General features: G+C 40.8%; 1 protein-coding gene across 2 annotated transcripts in view; it reads right to left on the reverse strand.

Moving 5' to 3' along the window:
- The window catches only part of pipox (pipecolic acid oxidase), a 36416-nt gene extending 15533 nt beyond the window's left edge, over positions 1–20883 (reverse strand). For both annotated transcript variants that reach the window (XM_068712614.1, XM_068712622.1), the window contains exons 1-5: positions 20756–20883; positions 15427–15575; positions 12945–13158; positions 5493–5675; positions 2105–2257 (exon numbers count right to left, since the gene is read on the reverse strand). In XM_068712614.1, coding sequence (XP_068568715.1) covers positions 2105–2257; positions 5493–5675; positions 12945–13158; positions 15427–15575; positions 20756–20860 — 804 coding nt within the window. In that variant the 5' untranslated portion in view covers positions 20861–20883. The remainder of the gene's footprint in view (positions 1–2104; positions 2258–5492; positions 5676–12944; positions 13159–15426; positions 15576–20755) is intronic.
- Positions 20884–21209: the final 326 nt, after the last annotated feature.

The raw sequence follows: 21209 nt of genomic DNA on the forward strand, positions 1-21209 counted from the left end.
CACTACCAGTCTGTCTGTGAGCTCACCTGTCTCACCGCTGGCAGTTTACCCTCACTCGCTACAGTGGGTAGGCAAATAAAATCAATGAATAAATACACGTTACTGTTGAGTTCTTGATTTTTTTTTATACAGAAAACGGACTGTGTGGATGGCTCGCGCATCGCTTCCGTTTCACTTCCAAATCGGATTCCAGTAAGATCCACCGGCGCAGTGGTGCAGCAGGGAAATAACCGTGGGGTGACGTTACTTTCTGATTTGTTCAGTGAGTATCACTATAGTTACCTTGCATGGCAGATGGATTCTCGTGATTTTGATGGATCAAGCAAAAATTGCGGGATCACATATCACACAAAAACCCATCTTATCAGGCTTCATGTAATTTATTTGTGTCCGGAAAGCCAATCAGCATCCTGTGAGAAGCTACTGGCAGCTAGGGGCGTGTGTTAGGTGTGTGAGGCGTCATGGAGAGGTGACTGTTTGTTCTAAACAACAATGGCGGCTCCTGATGAGGTTAGCGTAAATGCTACAATAACATCAGTTCTATCAGAACTAGAGAGTATTTCTTTATTTAAAAAGAGTAAAGAACAACACTGAAGGCTTTTCTCGATGGAAGGTGCCGGATCATTCTGGCCCACTTTAACCCCTGGTTTGTCACGAATTCCCCTTCATATTAGTTTGTTTTCATCCTGTCTGCTTGTTTAATTAACTCTCCTGTCATTTCAGATCCTACCATTCACACCCAATCACCTCTCATTCCCCTCACCTGGTCCTCCACACCCCATCTCACCTGTAGCCCATTCCCTCATTAGCCCTCACTATTTAGGTCCCCTCACTTGCACTTGTTCCCTGCCAGATTGTCTTGTGTGCTATTGCCAAGCTCTCCAGCGTACCTTAGATATCGTTCCTGATCAGTTTGTTCCGACCTTGTCTGCCTGCCTGTTATTCGACCTTGGATTTTGCCTGCCCCTTATTGGATTCGTTTGCATGTTTGACGGACCTCCCGGTTTTGACCCTGCCTGAACTAAGTAAAGAACTTTACTTGTATTTTGTCTCTGAGTTGTGCTTTTGGGTTCTAGTACTTGTAATCCTTACATGGTTACAGGATAATGGCACATTGAACGGTACATCCTAGAATTTTCCTGAATCATTTGCTTTAATGTTGTCATTAAAGATGGAGTGTGCGATTCTGGAGAAATATTTATATTGAACTCCCTAACAGCCACCTCCAGATATACCATCGCTCTCGCTCACACTGCCATTCTCTATATACACCCGTGGCCTTTCCCCTCCTTGAGCATGAACACTCCCTGTAGCTGATCGTCTGGAATAGTGTTGTGTCACTCGAGTTTCTTTCACATTTACAGAGTGTAACGGCCAGTCCAGCAGCCACAGACCGAACCACAGGACATGGTGGTTTGATTTTTGTTACTATTTCTTTGGACAAAGTGTTTATGATACTATTGTTTCATTGCCTTTCTCAGTTAATACGAATTTTTTTTTTTGTCGTTCTAGTAGTTTGTTCAACAGGTTATCTTAGTCTATCCCCCCGAGAGTCTGAATGTCCTAATCAGCTCCTATAGATGTCTCCCCCATGTCTCAGTCAAGGAGGTCAGTTTTTCCTACTCAGTTCTCGTCTGTTAATTCTTCAGTTTAGTTGTTGACCTCTTTATAAACTGTATAAATCAAAGATTTCATGCAGTGTTTTTTAGTCACAACTACATAGGGTCACGTTGATTATAAATTACATCAAATGTATTCCTGCATTTGAAACATTTTACATGCATACATGCTGTTAGCAAAATGATTTAATGGGTGTAAGACATCACATGCTTCGGTGTAGTAAGTCACATCATTGTATATACGCAGTGCTCCAGTGTGTGCCTGCATCTTAATTTGATCAAGAGCTGTGTTTACTTCAGTGCACACACAGCATTGGTTTAGATACTAATGTAGAATAATGAAGTCAAATGATCAACTAGAAAAACAAACTGATGGAATCACATTAAAATATAAATGATCAGGAATACTATTTTTGACATTATTACAATGGATATTGAGGGCTCTGTACAGAATATCTTCTTGAGGGTTCAGTTCTGTGACATACCTTCATTAGGCCCGGGTACTCATTGGACGGGAGGCCGTAGATGTGATATTTGGACTCCTCGCCCTCAGTCAGCAAGAAGCAGGGAAAGCGCTGCTTCACGTCATATGTTCCTGGAACCTTCTCTTTCCAGTAGCACACGTTGATCTTCACCACCTATAGTAGTGAAATCAGGAAAACCATTAGTGCCAGCCAAGTCCCAGAGATATGGCTATCCCTGAAGACCTAGTGATAGACCATAGTGTATACTGCGCATTAGTATTGATGCACAAAACTCTGATTTAAATTCATAGGGTTTCTCAAGCACTAGCTGCTGTATAAACAGCATACTACTCCAACACATCCTCCAAACAAAAATAATAAATATAGGCTCTTACTACAACTGACAACAATAGTTGGATGTCAATATGTTTGCTGTAAAGATACCGTTTGTTCAAACTGTCCATTAAAATACCCAACCTCCTCCCAATGATGTTTTACAGTGCTAATGACAGCACAGTGCATGGAGTCTTTCTGTCTGTCAGTCTGTCCTTTTGATTTTCACGTCAACCGTTCATCTGATCGACTTCACACTTGGTTACTATCTTGCTACTATCATTATTATTGGTAGTCACATTGCTATTGCCGATACCATTACTGCTTTTGTTATCATTATTACTCTACTATATCCACTTCTGCTGTTATTACTAGAAGTCGTAATTTTTCCATAATTTTTCTTCTTACTACTCTCATTATATGAATCATTTATATCATATGCATTTAATGTGTTGTGACTGTTATGTTGTTAATTCTGTACAATGACATCGATCACACTTCTGTCAATCCTGATTGAGGATCTCTCCTCTGTTACTCTCTCTAAGGTTTCTTCCTTTTTTTTCTCCCCGTTAAAGGGTTTTTTGGGGAGTTTTTCCTGTACCGATGTGAGGGTCCCGGGACAGAGGATATCGTATGTGTACAGATTGTAAAGCCCTCTGATGCAAATTTATACAAAGAGTATACAAAGATTCAACTAACATGCAAAATCACATTACAAACTTCTACTCAGATTAGAAAAAAAACAACCTGCTGAGCCATCATGCAGATGTAACAGTAGTAGCATTTCTCTTGCACTAATTACTGTTTAACAGTTGTGCTAAAAATGTAAAATTTGTCCTGAGGGTGGTGTTACATGACAGCCGATGAGACCAATCACATCAACACTTGAAGGATGACTATTTGAGAACTGTTGATGTGAATGTTTGATTAGAGATGGCCTCTGTACACACTTGATAATGTGACCCGATTGTGATGCAATACATAGCCTCCTGGAGTGTCCAATGGACAAAGACCATAGATAGCCATTAGATCACATTGGATGCAAATATGATCATAAGTTTCCCAGAGGAGAGATCATTACCATCATCAGGCATTGTCTTTTGAGGTTATTGAATGTTCACACTAAATGTCATGGTAATCTTGGTAGTTGTAGTTGTTGATTGTGTGTTACCTCGGATTTTATAGATAGATTTGTATTAATTATATATTTATTGTACAACTCAATACTACACTTGTTCTCTGCATGAAGCCATACACTTTAATGAATACACACCGGCACAGAAATAGCAGCTTGTAATAAAACCTCCATAGCACCTACTCAATCCTCATCATCACTTTTTTCTGTCTCGTAGAAGTGCAATTACCAAAGTAACTCTGCAGTGGTGAAGGGAGAATTGGGATTTAATGAAATGTACACATGGTTGTACAAATGACGTCCATCTGAGGCTGGCAATAATAAGGACACATTGTTCAGGAGCTTTCAATGTAATGAACTAATCGGCCGTGCACTCATTCCCAGGGACCATAAAAATTCAGGCAGAAGTGCTCCGGCGAGTCAACGAGCTCAGAGCCTCTGCTTATTCTACCAGTTCACTCAGGCATGGCATTCCCCAGCCCCCTCAGCCTGCTGCTAGCCTGAATAATGCAATTCCAATATCAACTCCAATCCTCCACTCTAACAGCTGTCTGCTTGTTTTCCCATCACCTTCTCTTTTCAGCCCATGTGGCATATTGCGAGATGGAATAGACTGCATTGCTGACTGAGGCCTCTGAGCTGTTTAAATATGGAGGAGTAATACTTTTGTTTCTGTGGCAAATTCGGGTGGGCATTTAAATATGTTGGGGCTTCACCATGTGGTTGGAACAAAAGGAGTTGGGAGTTGGGCCTACATGGTTCAACAGCCTGATTTGGGTTAAAATCACACCAAGCCCCACCAGACGCTAAGTTTCACCTGCGTGTCATTTATGGTTCAAACTCAACACTGAAGTCTCATTAGATGAGGGCCATACCACAGGGGGCTCCCTATGGTGTCATTGAGACTATAAAAATCCACGATAGAGAAACAGTTCCTGTATTTTACTGCGGCGGTGAGGATCTGCCTTGTTTTGAGTGTTCCTTTTTTCTCTTCTTTTCTTTGCCTTTTTGTTTAATTAAAACACACACACACACACACACACACACACACACACACACACACACACACACACACACACACGTTTTGCTGCTCATCTCAGAGCTCGGACACACGTGGTGTGTAAGTGGCCTCTATCGTGGCCCCGCCGCCATTTTGTAGTCTTGCGTGCCATGTTCACGTACGAGACCACACACACTTCCAGCAGCATTTTATAGAGCATAGAGCGTTTTTTATAAACACACATGCCATGCTCCAGCCTCTTGCTGGACCATACTTACACATGTTGTTCTGTAGTTAGCCACATTTGATGAAAATTGACAGTATGTGAGTGAGGGATTCTAGTTGTAAAACCACTGTTCATTTAGGGTTGTTAATCAGTTTCACTGATTCTGTGTCATTTATTGCAGTTATACAGGGATCTTTAATTTGATGAAATGATGCCTCATTATTGGAGGCTTCATTTTATTACCCTGTGTTTCATCCTTTATTGTGGAGCACTTTGTAAAGTGTGCTAAAAACTAAATTATTATATAATTATTGGGATATTACTGCCAAAGATGGTGTTTAAGATTAACAGAGAATCCAGAAACATGTTGATGCCGCCTTGACAACAGCACATCAAAACATCCGTTTACATGCAGAATAATGCATTGTTGAAAAAAACCCATGAACAAATACAATTTGGTGCTCACAATTGCAATCTGTTCACGAACCACAGATTACACAGGTGGATTACATCCACCCTATCCTATATATATGCAGTAAAACAACCACATAGTGAAATGCATGCTTATGCCAATGACACCAAGCTTTTAGTATCATTAACATGTATGTTAACTTCTTGAATGTCTTGAATCCTCTTTAAATTCACACCAGAGTACAATATTGATATATACAAAGCTAAACAAACATTTCACTTGGGACACCACAAAATTAATTACCTTGAGTGGCAACTGTAAGCCAGTGTGGGCCAGTAGTCTATTAGCCCAGGGTCCAGCGGTGATCACCACACTCTTGGCTCGATACACACCAGCAGAGGTTGACACTGTCACAACAGGGCCAGGCTTGATGTCAGTTACCTTCTCATTGTCTCGAATGACCCCACCCAACTTCTCAAACTGCCCCTGGGAAAAGAGAATAACACAACATGTGTTACTGAAAAGGTTAATAATTTCTTCAGTTGAAAGAGATATGATATTGGTTACTGTGAATGTATTTTAACAAAGTCACACTGGTCGGGGAAATGTAGTATACACAAAGATGTAATTTCAATGCATTTAATGTTTCATGGCAGTGATAAAGTGATATACACTATATATATATATATATATATATATATATATATAAACTTTGTCCTGCCAACAAGAAGCCTCCAGGACTTTGCAATGGTAGCAGTTCTATACATTCATGTTAATTAAGAAAGTTGCTCACTAGGGTGTGACTAGGACGCGACCCAAGATAAAAATAGTTCAACCTTTGGAATGCTTAAGCGTGTGACAAGGAACCATCAAACAGAGCTGGCAGATTTATTTTTCTTTCTTCCGTAAATAACAGTCTTTGGTAAATTAATGGAGGACAGGTTAATCATTTTAGTTCAGGACTACCCGTAGCTTTACTATCCGTGCCAAGAATATTTTACTTGCTTCACTCTTGCCCTTTCACAACATCCGGTTGAAAGGTCAGGCAAATTGTCACAGACAAATCAAGCAGTTAAGCTAATGTGAGGACTTATGGTGCTTGAAATCCAATAGTTTTTGTTTAGTTAAGTCAGTGAGACTTACTGCTAAATTACCACAACCCCTTCAAAGCACCTTGGATAAATTGATGAAAGCAGCATGACTGTACTTTATGTTTAGTGATGATTAGCAATCTTAGTTAGCATGCTGACACACTAAACTAAGATGGTGAACATGTACTGAACATTATACCTAACAGGTTTTCTGGTTAAAGCACTATATAAGTACAGTAAGGCCTCACATAGCTAACGTGGCTATACTATACTAAACTATTATTTTTATATATATATATATATATATATATACACACAAAATACTACATTCTATACTTTACTCCATACTATTGGTATTCTGATGCCAGTAGTTCATAGTGAAATCAGTGAATGCACTGATTTACAGTTGCCTCTTAAGTTTACCCATAGGTGAACTGCACTTTTTTGTCATAACACAATGCAGAGTTTAGCCAGCCTACATCACTACAGTGACTAAATCAAGAATGTTGGGGTGTTTTGAGCCCCAAATGAGGAAAAATCAGCAGTTTGTTTTGAAAGAGAGAGAAAAAGCAGACATTAAGAAACAGGCCACTCTGAGATACTGTAAGAAGACACATCAGTTTCGATATATATTAAGATATGATAGTAAGGCAAGAGGCTATTAAAGAGTCAAGGCATAAGAATGCCCAATCTATCTGTCACTACAAGCTTTAATTCATAATGGACTGCTGCTTCACAAAAAAGCGGCTGAACAATCTGTCCAGTCAATTGGCACCTCACTGAAATAACAGAGCAGTGTTTTGTGCTTGACCTGGCAGACATTGATGAGTCTGTTCTCTACCAGTGCCTTTTCTATGTGCTGACAGAGTCCAGTAATGTGAATATATTGCTGAAAGATATTCCTGGTCTGAGCTATTATTACATTAAAACAATAGAAATAGGCATGAAATATGTTTAATTATCCACATCTTGGTATTTTTCAGTCCACAACTTCTTTTGTATGGTACATATTTCTTAATCAAGATACAGCTTTCTGCCATGAACCCTGGAACAAACATGAAGGTAAATTTATGTTTTATTGAAATATTCTTTTGAATATAGTCATTAACTTGCTAATTTTAAATTGATAATGCTGGCAATGTATTTCAAAGGGATATGTCTTTCAGCAAAAGTGTGTGCACTTTTATCTTTACCAAGGAGAGAAAGAGACATTTTTTGGAAAAAGTAAGTATTGTTTGAGGTGAATTCACTATAAAGACCTCCATGATTAGTCTTAATTAGACTTCAAGTCTTAAAGGCAATTTAAAGGAAAACTGCAGCTTATTACAAAATAGATTAATATATACAGTATATATATATATATAAAAATATAAGTTCTTTCAACTATACATTGTATTTGCCAAATAGTGGCTGAGATTTCAGAACACCACTTCATTTTGAGGTTTAACTTGAAGTAAGCACACCGGAAATGTTGGTGTTGATCCCTCATTTCACTGGAAAATTGTAAGTGCACAACTATGGTAGGCACGATAGGTTGTAGCAGAAAGTGGGTCTGTAAACTGTGGTGGATGTTTCCAATAAACAGTTTGGGTAATAGTTATACTATTCACCTTTGTTTTCTAAATAAGTTTGAAGCAAAGTCTCAAGGCAAGTTTATTTGTATAGCACATTTCAACAACAAGGCAATTCAAAGTGCTTCACATAAAACCATTAAAAGCATCAAAACATAATGCAAAAGGACATTTAAAAACAATTAAGAACATTCATTGAAACATTAAAAAGTCATTAAAACACTAAAAAGCTAAAAACAGTGCAGTGCAGTTTAAGAAATAAAATACAGTAGTAGTAAAATGTAGAAATTGATTAAAATCCTTGAATGTGGTTCAATCAAAGGCAGCAGCAAACAGAAAAGTCTTCAATCTTGATTTAAAGGAGCTGAGGGTCTCTGCAGACCTGCAGCTTTCTGGGACTTTGTTCCAGATATGTGGTGCAGACAAACTGAAAGCTGCTTCTCCGTGTTTAGTCCTGACTCTGGGAACAGAAAGTAGACCAGTCCCAGACGACCTAAGGGGTCGGGATGGTTCATAAGGTAGCAGCAGATCAGAGATGTATTTTGGCCCTAAACCATTCAGTGCTTTATAAACCAACAGCAGGATTTTAAAGTCAATTCTTTGTTGGACAGGAAGCCAGTGCAAAGACCTCAGAACTGGAGTGATGTGATCCACTTTCTTGGTCTTAGTGAGGACTGCAGCGTTCTGAATCAGCTGCAGCTTTCTGATTGACTTTTTACAGAGACCTGTGAACACACCGTTACAGTAGTCCAGTCTACTGAAGATAAATGCATGGACAAGTTTTTCCAAATCCTGTTGAGACATAAGTCCTCTAATCCTTGATATGTTCTTCAGGTGATAGTAGGCTAATTTTGTGATTGTCTTGATATGGCTGTTCAGGTTGAGGTCTGAATCCATAACTACACCTAGGTTTCTGGCTTTGTTTGTGGTTTTTAATGTCAGTGATTGAAGCTGAACGCTGACTTTCAATCGCTCATCCTTGGTACCAAAAACAATTACTTCCGTTTTATCTTTGTTTAATTGAAGAAAATTCTGGCACATCCAGTTGTTGATTTGTTCAATGCATTTAGCCAGCCCTTGTATGGGATTATAGTCCCCTGGTGATATAGTTATGTAGATTTGTGTGTCGTCTGCATAATTATGATAACACACTTTGTTGTTTTCCATAATCTGTGCTAGTGGAAGCATGTAGATGTTGAACAGAAGAGGCCCCAGTATTGAACCTTGGGGAACACCACGTCATTTTAGTCAGCTCGGATGTGTAATTAGCTACAGACACAAAGTATTCTCTGTCCTTCAAGTAGGATTCAAACCAGTTAAGCGCTGTGCCAGAGAGTCCCACCCAGTTTGTTAGTCTTTCTAGTAGTATGTCATGGTCGACCGTGTCGAATGCAGCACTGAGATCTAGTAATACTAAGACTGAAGTTCTGCCATTGTCTGTGTTTATGTGGATGTCGTTGAAAACCTTAACAAGAGCAGTTTCAGTACTGTGGTGCTGTCGAAAGCCTGACTGGAAGACATCAAAACAGTTATTTACAGCCAAGAAGTTGTTCAGTTGTTGAAAAACCGCTTTTTCAATTATTTTACTTAAAAATGTGAGGTTTGATATTGGCCTAGAATTTTTCACCGTAGCGGAGTCTAAATTAGCCTTCTTTAGGAGTGGTATAATAACTGCAGTTTTTAGGGCTTGTGGGAAGACACCTGAGAGAAGGGATGTGTTTACAATTTGTAAAAGATCAGTGGTCATGCACCTTGAAATATTTTTGAAAAAGTGTGTTGGTAGAATATCCAAGCAGCAGGAGGATGACTTCAGATGTTGAATAATGTCTTCTAGGCTTCTAAGGTTGATTGAATGAAATGGTGTCATGATATTTGAATGGATTTTCAGAGATGGGGACAACACATATCCTGTGGTTGGTGTGGAGGCACTGACTGCTTGTCTAATTTTGTCAGTAAAAAATGAGGCAAATTGATTGCATGCCCAGGTGGACTTTATAGATGTCACAGTGAACCTGGAGATTAGTTTTTCGCCACCTGCGTTCAGCTTTCCGACACTCTCTTTTCTCTATTCTGACCAGCGTAGCATTTCTCCAAGGAGATATTTGCTTACTCGAGACAACCTTCACTTTAGTGGGAGCAATGGCATCAATGACATGTTTAACTTTGGAATTGAAGCTATCTACAAGCTCATTGACTGAGATGCAAGAGAGGGCTGGTGTGGAGGAGTACTTCTGAATAAATAGTTCACTGGTGTTTTCAGAGATGTAACGCTTTGTCACAACCTCGGTTTGGACATTTGTGTGCAAGGAGATTGCACTCTCAAAGAAAACACAGAAATGATCAGAGAGTGCAACATCAGTCACAGCAACCTTGGAAATGTTTACACCCTTGGTGATGATTAGGTCCAGAGTGTGCCCTCTGTTGTGGGTGGGTCCTGTCACATGCTGAGTCAGATCATAGTTTTCAAGGACACCACATAGTTCTATAGACCCTCTGTCCTGGGGATTATCAACATGGATATTAAAATCGCAATAACAACACAGTCAAAATCAATACAGATTATAGACAGCAGTTCAGTAAACTCATCAAAGAAGGTTGCACAGTATTTAGGTGGTCTGTAAATGTTTAGGAATAGAGCTCGAGTGGAATTCAGAGCCACATATTCAAAAGAATTAAAATGACCAAAGGACATCTGCTTGCGTTGAAGAGAATCATTAAATAAAATAGCAACTCCACCTCCTTTCTTATGCGCTCGTTTCACACATGAAACTGAAGTTGTGAGGTGTTGATTCGATAAGAACAGCAGCACTGTTATCTTGGTTTAACCATGTTTCAGTTAAAAACAAAATGTCCAGTTTGTGCCTAACAATAAAATCATTTATTAAAAATGTTTTTCCTGATAGAGACCTGACATTTAATAAAGCTAAGCTTAATGTGGTTAAAGCTTTATTTGCCCTATTTATTTGAAAAGGCTGACGAGGAATGAATGTTAAGTTTGATAAGTTTGCAGGTTTACTATTGTTTCCTCGCAGCCTCACCTTTCTTTTTCTATAAACTATCAGGACAGGAATTGAGAAGGTTAGCTGCATACAGGGCCCCGACTTTTCCTGGAGAGAATCATTGGTGTCATTAGCCTTGTAGCCTGGACCCAGAAGATATCAATTATTGCCTTTATCATGTAGGGGAGACAGTAGTGGAGGTGGGCGAGGGGCACAGCGCTTTACCTTCGCCAATTGTGTCAAAACTGGACTTAGAGTCAGTTGCGGGGGTGGGGCTGGAACTGTACGTCGAGGAGTTGGGCGAGGAGTGTGTTTGGTTCCAGCAATGACCAGCTCTTTCATGTGGTCAGTGAACTCCAGGTGGGGGGAGGATGGGGAGAGCGTGAGAGAGGAAAGGGACCTGGATGGAGTCTGGGGGGTGGAAGTAGGTGCTGGGGAGGGAGGTAAAGACTCCTCCTCTCGGAAGGGTGGGGAAAGTGGGAGATCAGAGGCGGTCCTTGAGGATGAGGTTGGAGACTCCTCCTCTTGGCTCTCGTTAGGCAGGGGCATCCTTCCCGTAAGGTCTCTACGCCGATGCTGTGTGGTTATCTCTTGTTTAGATTCCTCTTGTCTCTTGTCCTTGGCAGTGGGAACAGACAGGTGACGCAGGAAGAAAAATAGGTTAGAGGTAAACAGTTTTACCCCTGACTTGTTCAGGCAAACTCCATGTGCCTTAAAAAGATGTCTGCGCTCCCAGAAAAGGTAGAAATTGTTGTTAAAATGTACTGAATGGTCAGTACATGCAGTTGACAGCCATTTGTTCAGTGCAAACAGCCTGCTGAATCCTTCATCTCCTCCTCTGACTGGTGGAAGAGGGCCACTGATAAACACCTCAGCCTCGACAGAGCTGACTGTGTTTAACAGATCAACAAAGTCTCGCTTCAGAACTTCAGACTGTTGTTTCACAATATCACAGCTTCCTGTATGCACGATGATGTTTTTCACCGTGGGATGGTCAGCCACGATGTCCAGGATTTTGTCTCTCATGTTAGAGGCCATATCTTTCGGAAAGCAGAGTATTTTGGTATTCTTGCTGCACATCGTTCTGACATCTTTTACAGCATAGTCACCAACAATCAGAGTCTCTGGCCCAGTCATTAGCTTTCCCTGTGGCCTTTTACTCATTTACTCGCAGTTCTTACCCTGCTTTGAGAAGATAGCTGCTTATCCAGGTCATCAGATGGAGATTTAGGATCCTGTGACAATGGAGCAAATCTGTTTTGAAGTTGTAGGCTTGGTTGTTGTGGTGTTTTTTTGCTGGTTTTACTTTTCTCAGCTGTCCTTGGCTTTGTCCGTCTGAGTGCAGGGGTTGAGGAGGAGTTCTGCCTGTGTGCTAGTGCAGGCCAGCCAGTCGCATCACAAATCTCAGGGCGCTGGGCTCTGCCTGTTAGTCGTCCTCCCACATCCTGAGGGTATGATTTTCTTTCGGCTTTGCACCGAGAGAGTTCCAGGGAGGACTACCATTTGAAGACACATTATCTACTCTCTCCTCCTGTTTCTTGGTAGGCCTGGTGGTGCTAGTTAGCTGTGTCTTCGCTTGCATTTGTCCAATGTTTTGAGTCCATGGTAAAGTGGTATCATTCCCACACAGTCCATTTACCTCCATGTTTACTTCTAGTCGGTGGATTTTTATTTCCAAGACTGCAATCTTCTGCAGGAGTTTGTGGTAGTCGTCCGTGGAGAAGGGAGGCATCTTGCTGTCTAACTTAGCTTTAGCTTTAGCTTAGCTGCTAGTTAGCATTAGCTAACAACCCATATAGCTCGACGACTTTCTGAATTTGTCTCCACTCAAACGTTGAAGAGTGATATATGTGATACATCTGGCAATTTGAAAAATGTTTTGAAGAAAAACAAGAAGAAAAGCAAGAAAATGTAAGCAGAGGCAAGAGCAAGCAGCAAAGCGACTGCACTGTAAGGAAGCAGGAAGCAGACAGGTGCACCGTCCTCGGACGTCCACATCATGTTCTATGGGGACCACATGATTGGCCTTTACTTATGACATCAGTTACAGAAGCTAACATAGCTAATGCTCCATCAGCAGTATCTGTGTGGTACCTGTACAGTCTTGAGTGCACGGTCAGCATACAGAACTCCAGCAGTTATGTCCACCACCGCACCATCTCCCACAGCCAGGTTGACATTGGGGATGTGCTGGGAGAAGTTGTCACGGTTCAGGATCGCCATAGGAACCTTGTTTTTCTGCAGGTTATTCTTATACAGCTGGTAACTCTCACTGTCCTCTGGTCCCATCAACAGGAGCCCTGTTTGTCTGAGAGGAGAGATGAACGGAGATGAAGGTAGCATCTTAGTAAGAAATGGTCAAGACGCATGGAAGCCTACAAAAATCAACAACTGTGAAACATTATTAGTACTAATGTTAGAGGACATTTAAATCCAGGAGACATCATAGTATTATTAGAATAACCAAACAGGGCAAAGACTACAAGAGGTCAACTTCACACTGGTTGGATAAAAGAGTGTAAGCACAGCCAAAATAATGGTAAAATCCTCTCTGCATAGAAAAATGGCATGCAAAACTTGGCAACAAAGGTCTAGCTTCACACATTATCATTCTGATATCTGTTTATATTTATTTTAAAACAATCACAATCGTCTTTGGCGGCACTAGGCACATGATGCAGCAACATTGCCCTTATAAAATAAATAGCGGGGGCTAGGGTTGGAAGGTAAACTAAAGGTATAGCAAGTAAATCGGTGTGAATTTGCCCTAAGGAATGAATTTTGACTAAAGAACGCAGTAGAGCCTATATGCATCAATCAGCCACCTACTGAAACAGGCCAGCTTTCAGCTAATCGCCCATGACGACTTGTACATTTCCTATTATTTGCAGGTCACATTTACACAAATGTGCCACCACCATGTGATAGTTTTGCTTCTGCACACAGCGGCATTGTCAATAACGTCACAGCCACTCACACACACTAGTCACATGTTGCCGATTTTGACAATTCTCTCTCAAAATCAGCAGGGGGAGGCGGCTAAAAACAGCTGTTTGCGACTTGCATCTCTCTCTTGTTGGCAGTCCCTTTTCTTACCTTCTCTCTTCATTTCCCTTTTGTCAGTGGATCGCTACAATGGAGGAGTATGGAATTAAGCCAAAACATGTGACTATGTCAATTCTTAGTTACGGACACCCCTACAGTGCAGTTGGTCAACGTTTGAAGCAGGAAGTCGGTCTGTAAACTGTTATTGATCTCACAAAACAAGGGTAATAAATTTGCTATTTGCCTCATTTTTCTCTTCTAAATTAGTTTGGCTAGCTGGCATTCAGACCTGAAATTGCACTCAATAAAAGAAAAAAACAAGTATCTGCATGGTTACAAGAAAATATGCCATGGAAATATGAAATACAATCAAATGAAGTCAGTTGGAAGAAATGGGAATACACCTTTAAAAGGATCTAAGCATTGACATTTGACGGGACATCATATGACCAGTGGACAGCAATACAGCAAGTCACAGCAGCACAAGTGTGAATTTATTGAGTCCCAGAGTGAGAGGTTGTGAAACATAGGGTCTGATTCAGTAATCTGCCTGATAGATGGCTGACTCGCCCTTTGCCAGCAGTGTTTTCTAAAGGCTGCTCCGACATCTGTCAGCAGCCATAAGGCACAGACAACCCCAGCGAAAAGCTTCAGCCATTCATCAGAAAATTTTATGACTATGTCTCCCTGTGTGCTTGGGTGTTTACGAGTGTGTGACGAAGGAAGGAAAAGCCACGCGTCAAGTGTCGGATCGTAAATATGATACCTCATCTAGTCCAACCTGTCAGACTTGGTGATTGGTGGCACTGGTTCAGCTGCTGGATGTGCACACATGTTGCCATGTATGTGTAGAAAATAAAAAGGTTTTAGCTTTGCCTTATTCCTTTTACGATGGCTCCATCTGTCCCGGAGGCAGCGGCAGTAGTGGGAGGCATTGCTCACACCAGCTTCGCCTGGACATTTCTCATGGTGATGCACACCTTTTTTTCAAGCCCAAGGGCACAGGTGGCCTTCAGATGTGGACCCATCAGTCATGAGCTGCAGACGGGTGCACAGGGGACGGGGAGGCACACTGTGTTTCTAGGGAGCATAATGTGGGCGTGGCTTGCTACCATGAACTATTACCCTGACGGAAGAATAATGAATGTGTTATTCAGCTCTCTGGTACTGAGAACAAACAGAGAGAATATGGCCACAAAAGTTAAAGTGCTGCAGGAGGGTTGTTCATAGTTTGATGCCACTGTCATATTTATAAACACAAATTCCTCTCCGCTCTGCGTATGAAAATCAGAGGTTTAGTGAGATGAAAAAAGCCCCTGTTCCACATTCAAAGGCATGGGAGCTGTCAAGGGGTGATTCAGTGATGCCGGAGGTAATGAGAAAGTCATGCATTTATGGCTCCCGTAGATAGAGTTGCTGCTTTTGTGCGTACATAGCACCTTGAATGTGACAAATCCCTGTGTTCTGGCAAAGCTTTTGTTGTGTTCCGTTTAATGGGTTTTCTCTCTGTGTGTTTCTGCTGACTGCTTACCTGTACAGTTTGACACCCGCCTCCCGCTCCAGCTGGGCCCACAGCTCATAGGACTCCTCCATCATGTGGGTGTAGAAGTCCTGCTCGTAGGCCTTGCGGATGATGCGGGTCTGGCCATGGGAGCTCCCTCGGGTGTGGGGCAGGACGAACTGGAAGGGTGAACATAATATCAGTAAAATAAGTACGTTTGTTGCATAAAATAACTACGTTTGTTACGTAGCTTACATAGGAGGTGTGAGTTAAGTACACAAGTTATGCAACAAAAGACTTTTGGATTCACATAGGACACATTCAGAGAGTCAACCCATCCACCACAGTACGTAGACTTTGTTGCTCTTTGACTTCCTTAGCGGTAGCCATGCACGTTCTGGTTCAACATTACGAGGGTTGTATATGAATTTCAGAGCATTACTTTTCTTAGGTATAAGTACGAACAGTCAATGAGAACAGCCTGGATAGTTGAACATGTGATTCCAAAACCATGTGCATTAATTTCCTGCTGCAACAGCCTCCACACTTCTGGAAAGATTTACCACTAAGGATGTACCGGTCCGTGCTGACTCAAACAGCTGGATCGGGATCTATTCAGTTTGATTTTATGGTTCCGTCTGATTACACATGCCTGTGCTACATCACGAGTCAGCAGCACACCGGTAGACCGCATAGCTCAAGGAGCTGACAACAGACATGTCAGCTGTTTGGCGATATTTCTTACTTGTAACGTCAACAAGTTCTACGGCTACTTGCAATATCTGCAAAGCCAATGTTTGGAGAGGTGGCACTGCAAGATGTGACACGACAAACTTAATCAAGTACCTCCAGAAGCTTTATGCCAAAGAATTCTTTATCAATTTTCTGGTGCATGAATTATTATATATCTATGTATTTATTTATTACATTTTGATTTACAAATTTAGGAAAGCAATGTTTAAGACAAGCCTGATGTTTCCTCCCAGATAAAGAATGATCCCAGTCACACATACAGTTGTGGTCAAAAGTTTACATACACTTGTAAAGAACATAATGTCATGGCTCTCTTGAGTTTCCAGTTATTTCTACAACTCAGATTTTTCTCTGATAGAGTGATTGGAACAGATACTTCTTTGTCACAAAAAACATTCATGAAGTTTGGTTCTTTCATGACTTTATTATGGGTTAACAGAAAAAGTGACAAAATCTGCTGGGTCAAAAATATACATACAGCAACATGAATTAGCAATTTTGGTGACTTAGAAAGTTGTGTCAATGAAATGAGCTTCATAGCATGGCCTCTTAACTTCTTGTGAGTGATTATGAGTGACTACAGCTGGTGACTTCTCTGAGGCCATTTAAATAGGGCTCATTGGATACAAACGCCCACAAACGCTACAATGGGAAAGTCAAAGGAGCTCAGCATGGATCTGAAAAAGCGAATCATTGACTTGAACAAGTCAGGAAAGTCACTTGGAGCCATTTCAAAGCAGCTGCAGGTCCCAAGAGCAACAGCGCAAACAATTGTTTGTAAGTATAAAGTGCATGGCACTGTTTTGTCACTGCCACGATCTGGAAGAAAACGCAAGCTATCACCTGCTGCTGAGAGAAAATTGGTCAGGAGGGTGAAGAGTCAACCGAGAACCACCAAAAAGCAGATCTGCCAAGAATTAGAAGCTGCTGGAACACAGGTGTCAGTGTCCACAGTCAAGCGTGTTTTGCATCTCCATGGACTGAGAGGCTGCCGTGCAAGAAGGAAGCCCTTGCTCCAAAAGCGGCACCTTAAGGCTCGACTGAAGTTTGCTGCTGATCACATGGACAAAGATAAGACCTTCTGGAGGAAAGTTCTGTGGTCAGACGAAACAAAAATCGAGCTGTTTGGCCACAATGCCCAGCAATATGTTTGGAGGAGAAAAGGTGAGGCCTTTAACCCCAAGAACACCATGCCTACCGTCAAGCACGGTGGTGGTAGTATTATTCTGTGGGGCTGTTTTGCTGCCAATGGAACTGGTGCTTTACAGAGAGTAAATGGGATAATGAAGAAGGAGGATTACCTTCAAATTCTTCAAGATAACCTAAAATCATCAGCCCGAAGGTTGGGTCTTGGGCGCAATTGGGTGTTCCAACAGGACAATGACCCCAAACGCACATCAAAAGTGGTAATGGAATGGCTAAATCAGGCTAGAATTAGGGTTTTAGAATGGCCTTCCCAAAGTCCTGACTTAAATCCCATTGAGAACATGTGGACAATGCTGAAGAAACAAGTCCATGTCAGAAAGCCATCAAATTTAACTGAACTTCACCAATTCTGTCAAGAGGAGTGGTCAAAGATTCAACGAGAAGCTTGCCAGAAGCTTGTGGATGGCTACCAAAAGCGCCTAATTGAAGTGAAAATGGCCAAGGGACATGTAACCAAATATTAGCTGTATGTATATCTTTGACCCAGCAGATTTGATCACTTTTTCTGTTAACCCATAATAAAGTCATGAAAGAACCAAACTTCATGAATGTTTTTTGTGACAAAGAAGTATCTGTTTCAATCACTCTATCAGATAAAAATCAGAGTTGTAGGAATAACGGGGAAACTCAAGAGAGCCATGACATTATGTTCTTTACAAGTGTATGTAAACTTTTGACCACAACTGTATAACTCGGTATCGGCTGATACCCAAAGGCCAGGTATCGGGATAGGGACAGAAAAGCTGTATCGGTGCATCCCTACATACCACCTGTAGGAACCGCATTTAAGTTGATGTTTGTGTATTTTAATTACTGATCTTTTTCTTTTATTTTTGTTGAATGCAAGTGTGCCCCGCCCACAGCCAGAGGAGGGCACCCTATAAGAGGGGAGCCATGGCACGTAGGGAGGTGGAGAAAGCGGGTTACGGCAAATACCGTTTTTGAACTCGGCCTCAGCCTGTGACAGCAACAGCTGATTAAAGGGAATCAGAAACGCTGAAGAAGAAAACCCAAAGGACAAACAAACAACAGCATCTTATGTTCCCCTTTTGTTTTACGTTGCAATAAAATACAAGTAATACTGAACCATCAGATCCTCTGGAGTTTATTTCAGGACCCGAACTCCACATAGTGGCAAAACCATAGGGCCAAACATATAGGGGTGAAAGGAACCACCACATTTAGAAGTTTTGCCACTACACCACCAGAGAGCATTACATCAGATGTCCACTGGATGCGAAGGCCTTACATTAAGGTTGTGATGCGGTTTTGTCACGTTTCAATTGGATTTCTAACATCCACTGGAAGGGTTCCAGAAACAGAGCATCTTTAAGAAGCATCTGTGTTTTCAGCAGCAACATGTTCAAATTCAGACTGAATACACGTTTGCATCTCATCGGCTGTCTATTTGGTACCTGATACTTTGTGACTTTCTTTTATTCTGTAATTAAGTACATAACAAAAAAAAATTGTAAAATGTTTCACAAACAATGTATACGTCTTTGATGCTGGGCAGTTGCCAGACATGTCTTGCAATTTAATGGTTAAACTCAGCATTATACAGCACCTCTCCAGTCAACATACTGCCCTAAAAGGTGACACCTATGGGTGGGGGAAAATCAATTCATGTAAGAAAAAAGATTCAGTAACATTTAATAATAATTACACACTACGAAGCATTTTAAGTAAGAGTAAAACACTTAAATCATCATTTATAAAGCATTGTTCCTACATTAACACTCATTAGTATACACTAATTGAGTGTAATTGATAACAACAGTTATAAATGTTTTATTCTTGATTAATAAGCTTGTCTATTTGTTTGGTGATTGTGTTTTCATACTTTATAAATGATGGATTCCCCATTTGTAAATGAAGTATTATATATATTGTAATGGGAAAAAATATATTCTTATATCATGAAATGTTTTAAAAGATGTAAAACTGAAAGGTAAGGTGAGGAACACAAATACTGACATAACACAGCAGTCCTATAGAAGTAGTTAATCAGTTTTAATGAACACAGTGTCTTGTTTCTCAAGGCTGGTCACACACTCCCACTTCAGAATGAGAAAGTGAAGACACAGTGTCTTCTTTGTCTGTATGGCAAGTTTGAGACGGACCGTAAAACAATCACTGACTCCCAGTTAACACACCTGGCATGTGTTTAGATAAGAACGATAGCCAGGGTACGAGAACATCCACTCCCTGTCTATGATTTATCCCAGGGCGTGAACTCATGTGTGCATAAAATGGTTTGGTATCTTGTACGATGTTGAACTTTTCATCACAGACACTGACTGAGGTGGCTGTGGTGCATCTTTCCCTTGCAAGCAAAATAAAATAGAAGGGGACAACTTTGAATCATTTGAAGACTTCATTATTTTCTTTGAATTTGTGAACAAAACTCTTCTCCCGATTTATAATTAGAAGTTTTTCCAAAACAATATATATATATATACATATATATATTACAAACCAATTATTAAGGAGTTGTAGATGATTAATAACATCCTTTATAAAGTGCTAGTAAATGATTAATGTATTTGTGCTTGTAAATTATTAATAATTTGTGTACAATTTATTTTTGAAATTAGCAAGTTTTTGAGCAATAAAATCCTACCAATTATATTTTTTGTATAACTTGAGGATTTAGAAATACTAAAAACGTATACCTTAAAATTTATACCTTATACACACTTTACTCTGCTGTCATGCTATAATTTGCCATACCGCCCTTGTGCATAGCGGACCGGAGTAGAGTAGATCCTGCAATTAGCACCTCTATGTAACAATTTCAATCAAATCATTACCCCAAGAATCTAAATTCAAATTGAATGGTGAAAAACTGAAAGATTCACAGCTCTAGTGGCACCTGCTCATCAGGTAATAATCTACATGCTCATTCACACACCAATGGCACAGCCTTCGGGAGCAATTTGGGGTTCAGTATCTTTCCCAAGGACACTTGTACAGGACACACGAACGAAGATCTTCTGATTAATGGTGTTTAGTTTTGGTGGTGACAACACACTCCAAAAATGGTGTGTATACATAAATAGGGTATATTTTGTGCAAAATGAGTCTATTAATGTCAAGTTGTTGAAGCAATTAATTTAATTAAGATAACAAAAGATCACATGTTTGGTGAAAGAGTAGATGCCCAATAATGCCAGCTGCTGCCTGGGAGGAGTCACACTAACGTTCTGACTTTGACCACCACATTAAACGGAAGATTTCAGTACAGAAAAAGCACTTCTGAGTAGGATAGGTATACAATTTCTACCCTGAATAAATTATTATGTCATTCATGTGCATGCACAAAACTTCTTTCCTGCAGCCACTTAGCTGAGATTGTTAAAAACAAATGTTATGGAACAAAGTTTCGTGTGTGACACACCTGCTCCAGCAGCAAAGTCTTCTGCTTCTTTTTTGCCAGCTGATAGGCCGTGAAGGAGCCCTGGACTCCGGCCCCGATCACTATGCAGTCATAGTTGGTCGACATCCTGTCTTCATTTAGCACTGACGACCTAGCATGCACATTCATAAGCTCCTTCTCAGTATGCCGGAACGCCCATTTCACGTGATGGGGAGGCGCAGTAGTTTCTGTTAGGCCCTGAGTATTTCCTGCTAGGGGCTCAGAATGTGCGCCGCAGAACAAGCTCCATCAGTGAAAAGAATTCGTTTAGGGCGAGATTACACATTGCTGAGGTCCGGGTCTGCGCCAGTGTGAGAGAAAATGTGATTGGTAAGGAGCATGACAGGAAACGAGTACCTGACAGTCCTCCAAAAGGGCCAAGAACACCCGTTTAAACAGGTCTCAAGTCTAACTTTGTAGTGTAAAAAAACACAAC

The sequence above is a fragment of the Cebidichthys violaceus genome, unplaced genomic scaffold (genome assembly GCF_023349555.1).
Source record: "Cebidichthys violaceus isolate CVI_PGR_0920_01 unplaced genomic scaffold, fCebVio1.0.p SCAF_1, whole genome shotgun sequence".
NCBI lineage: Eukaryota > Metazoa > Chordata > Actinopteri > Perciformes > Stichaeidae > Cebidichthys > Cebidichthys violaceus.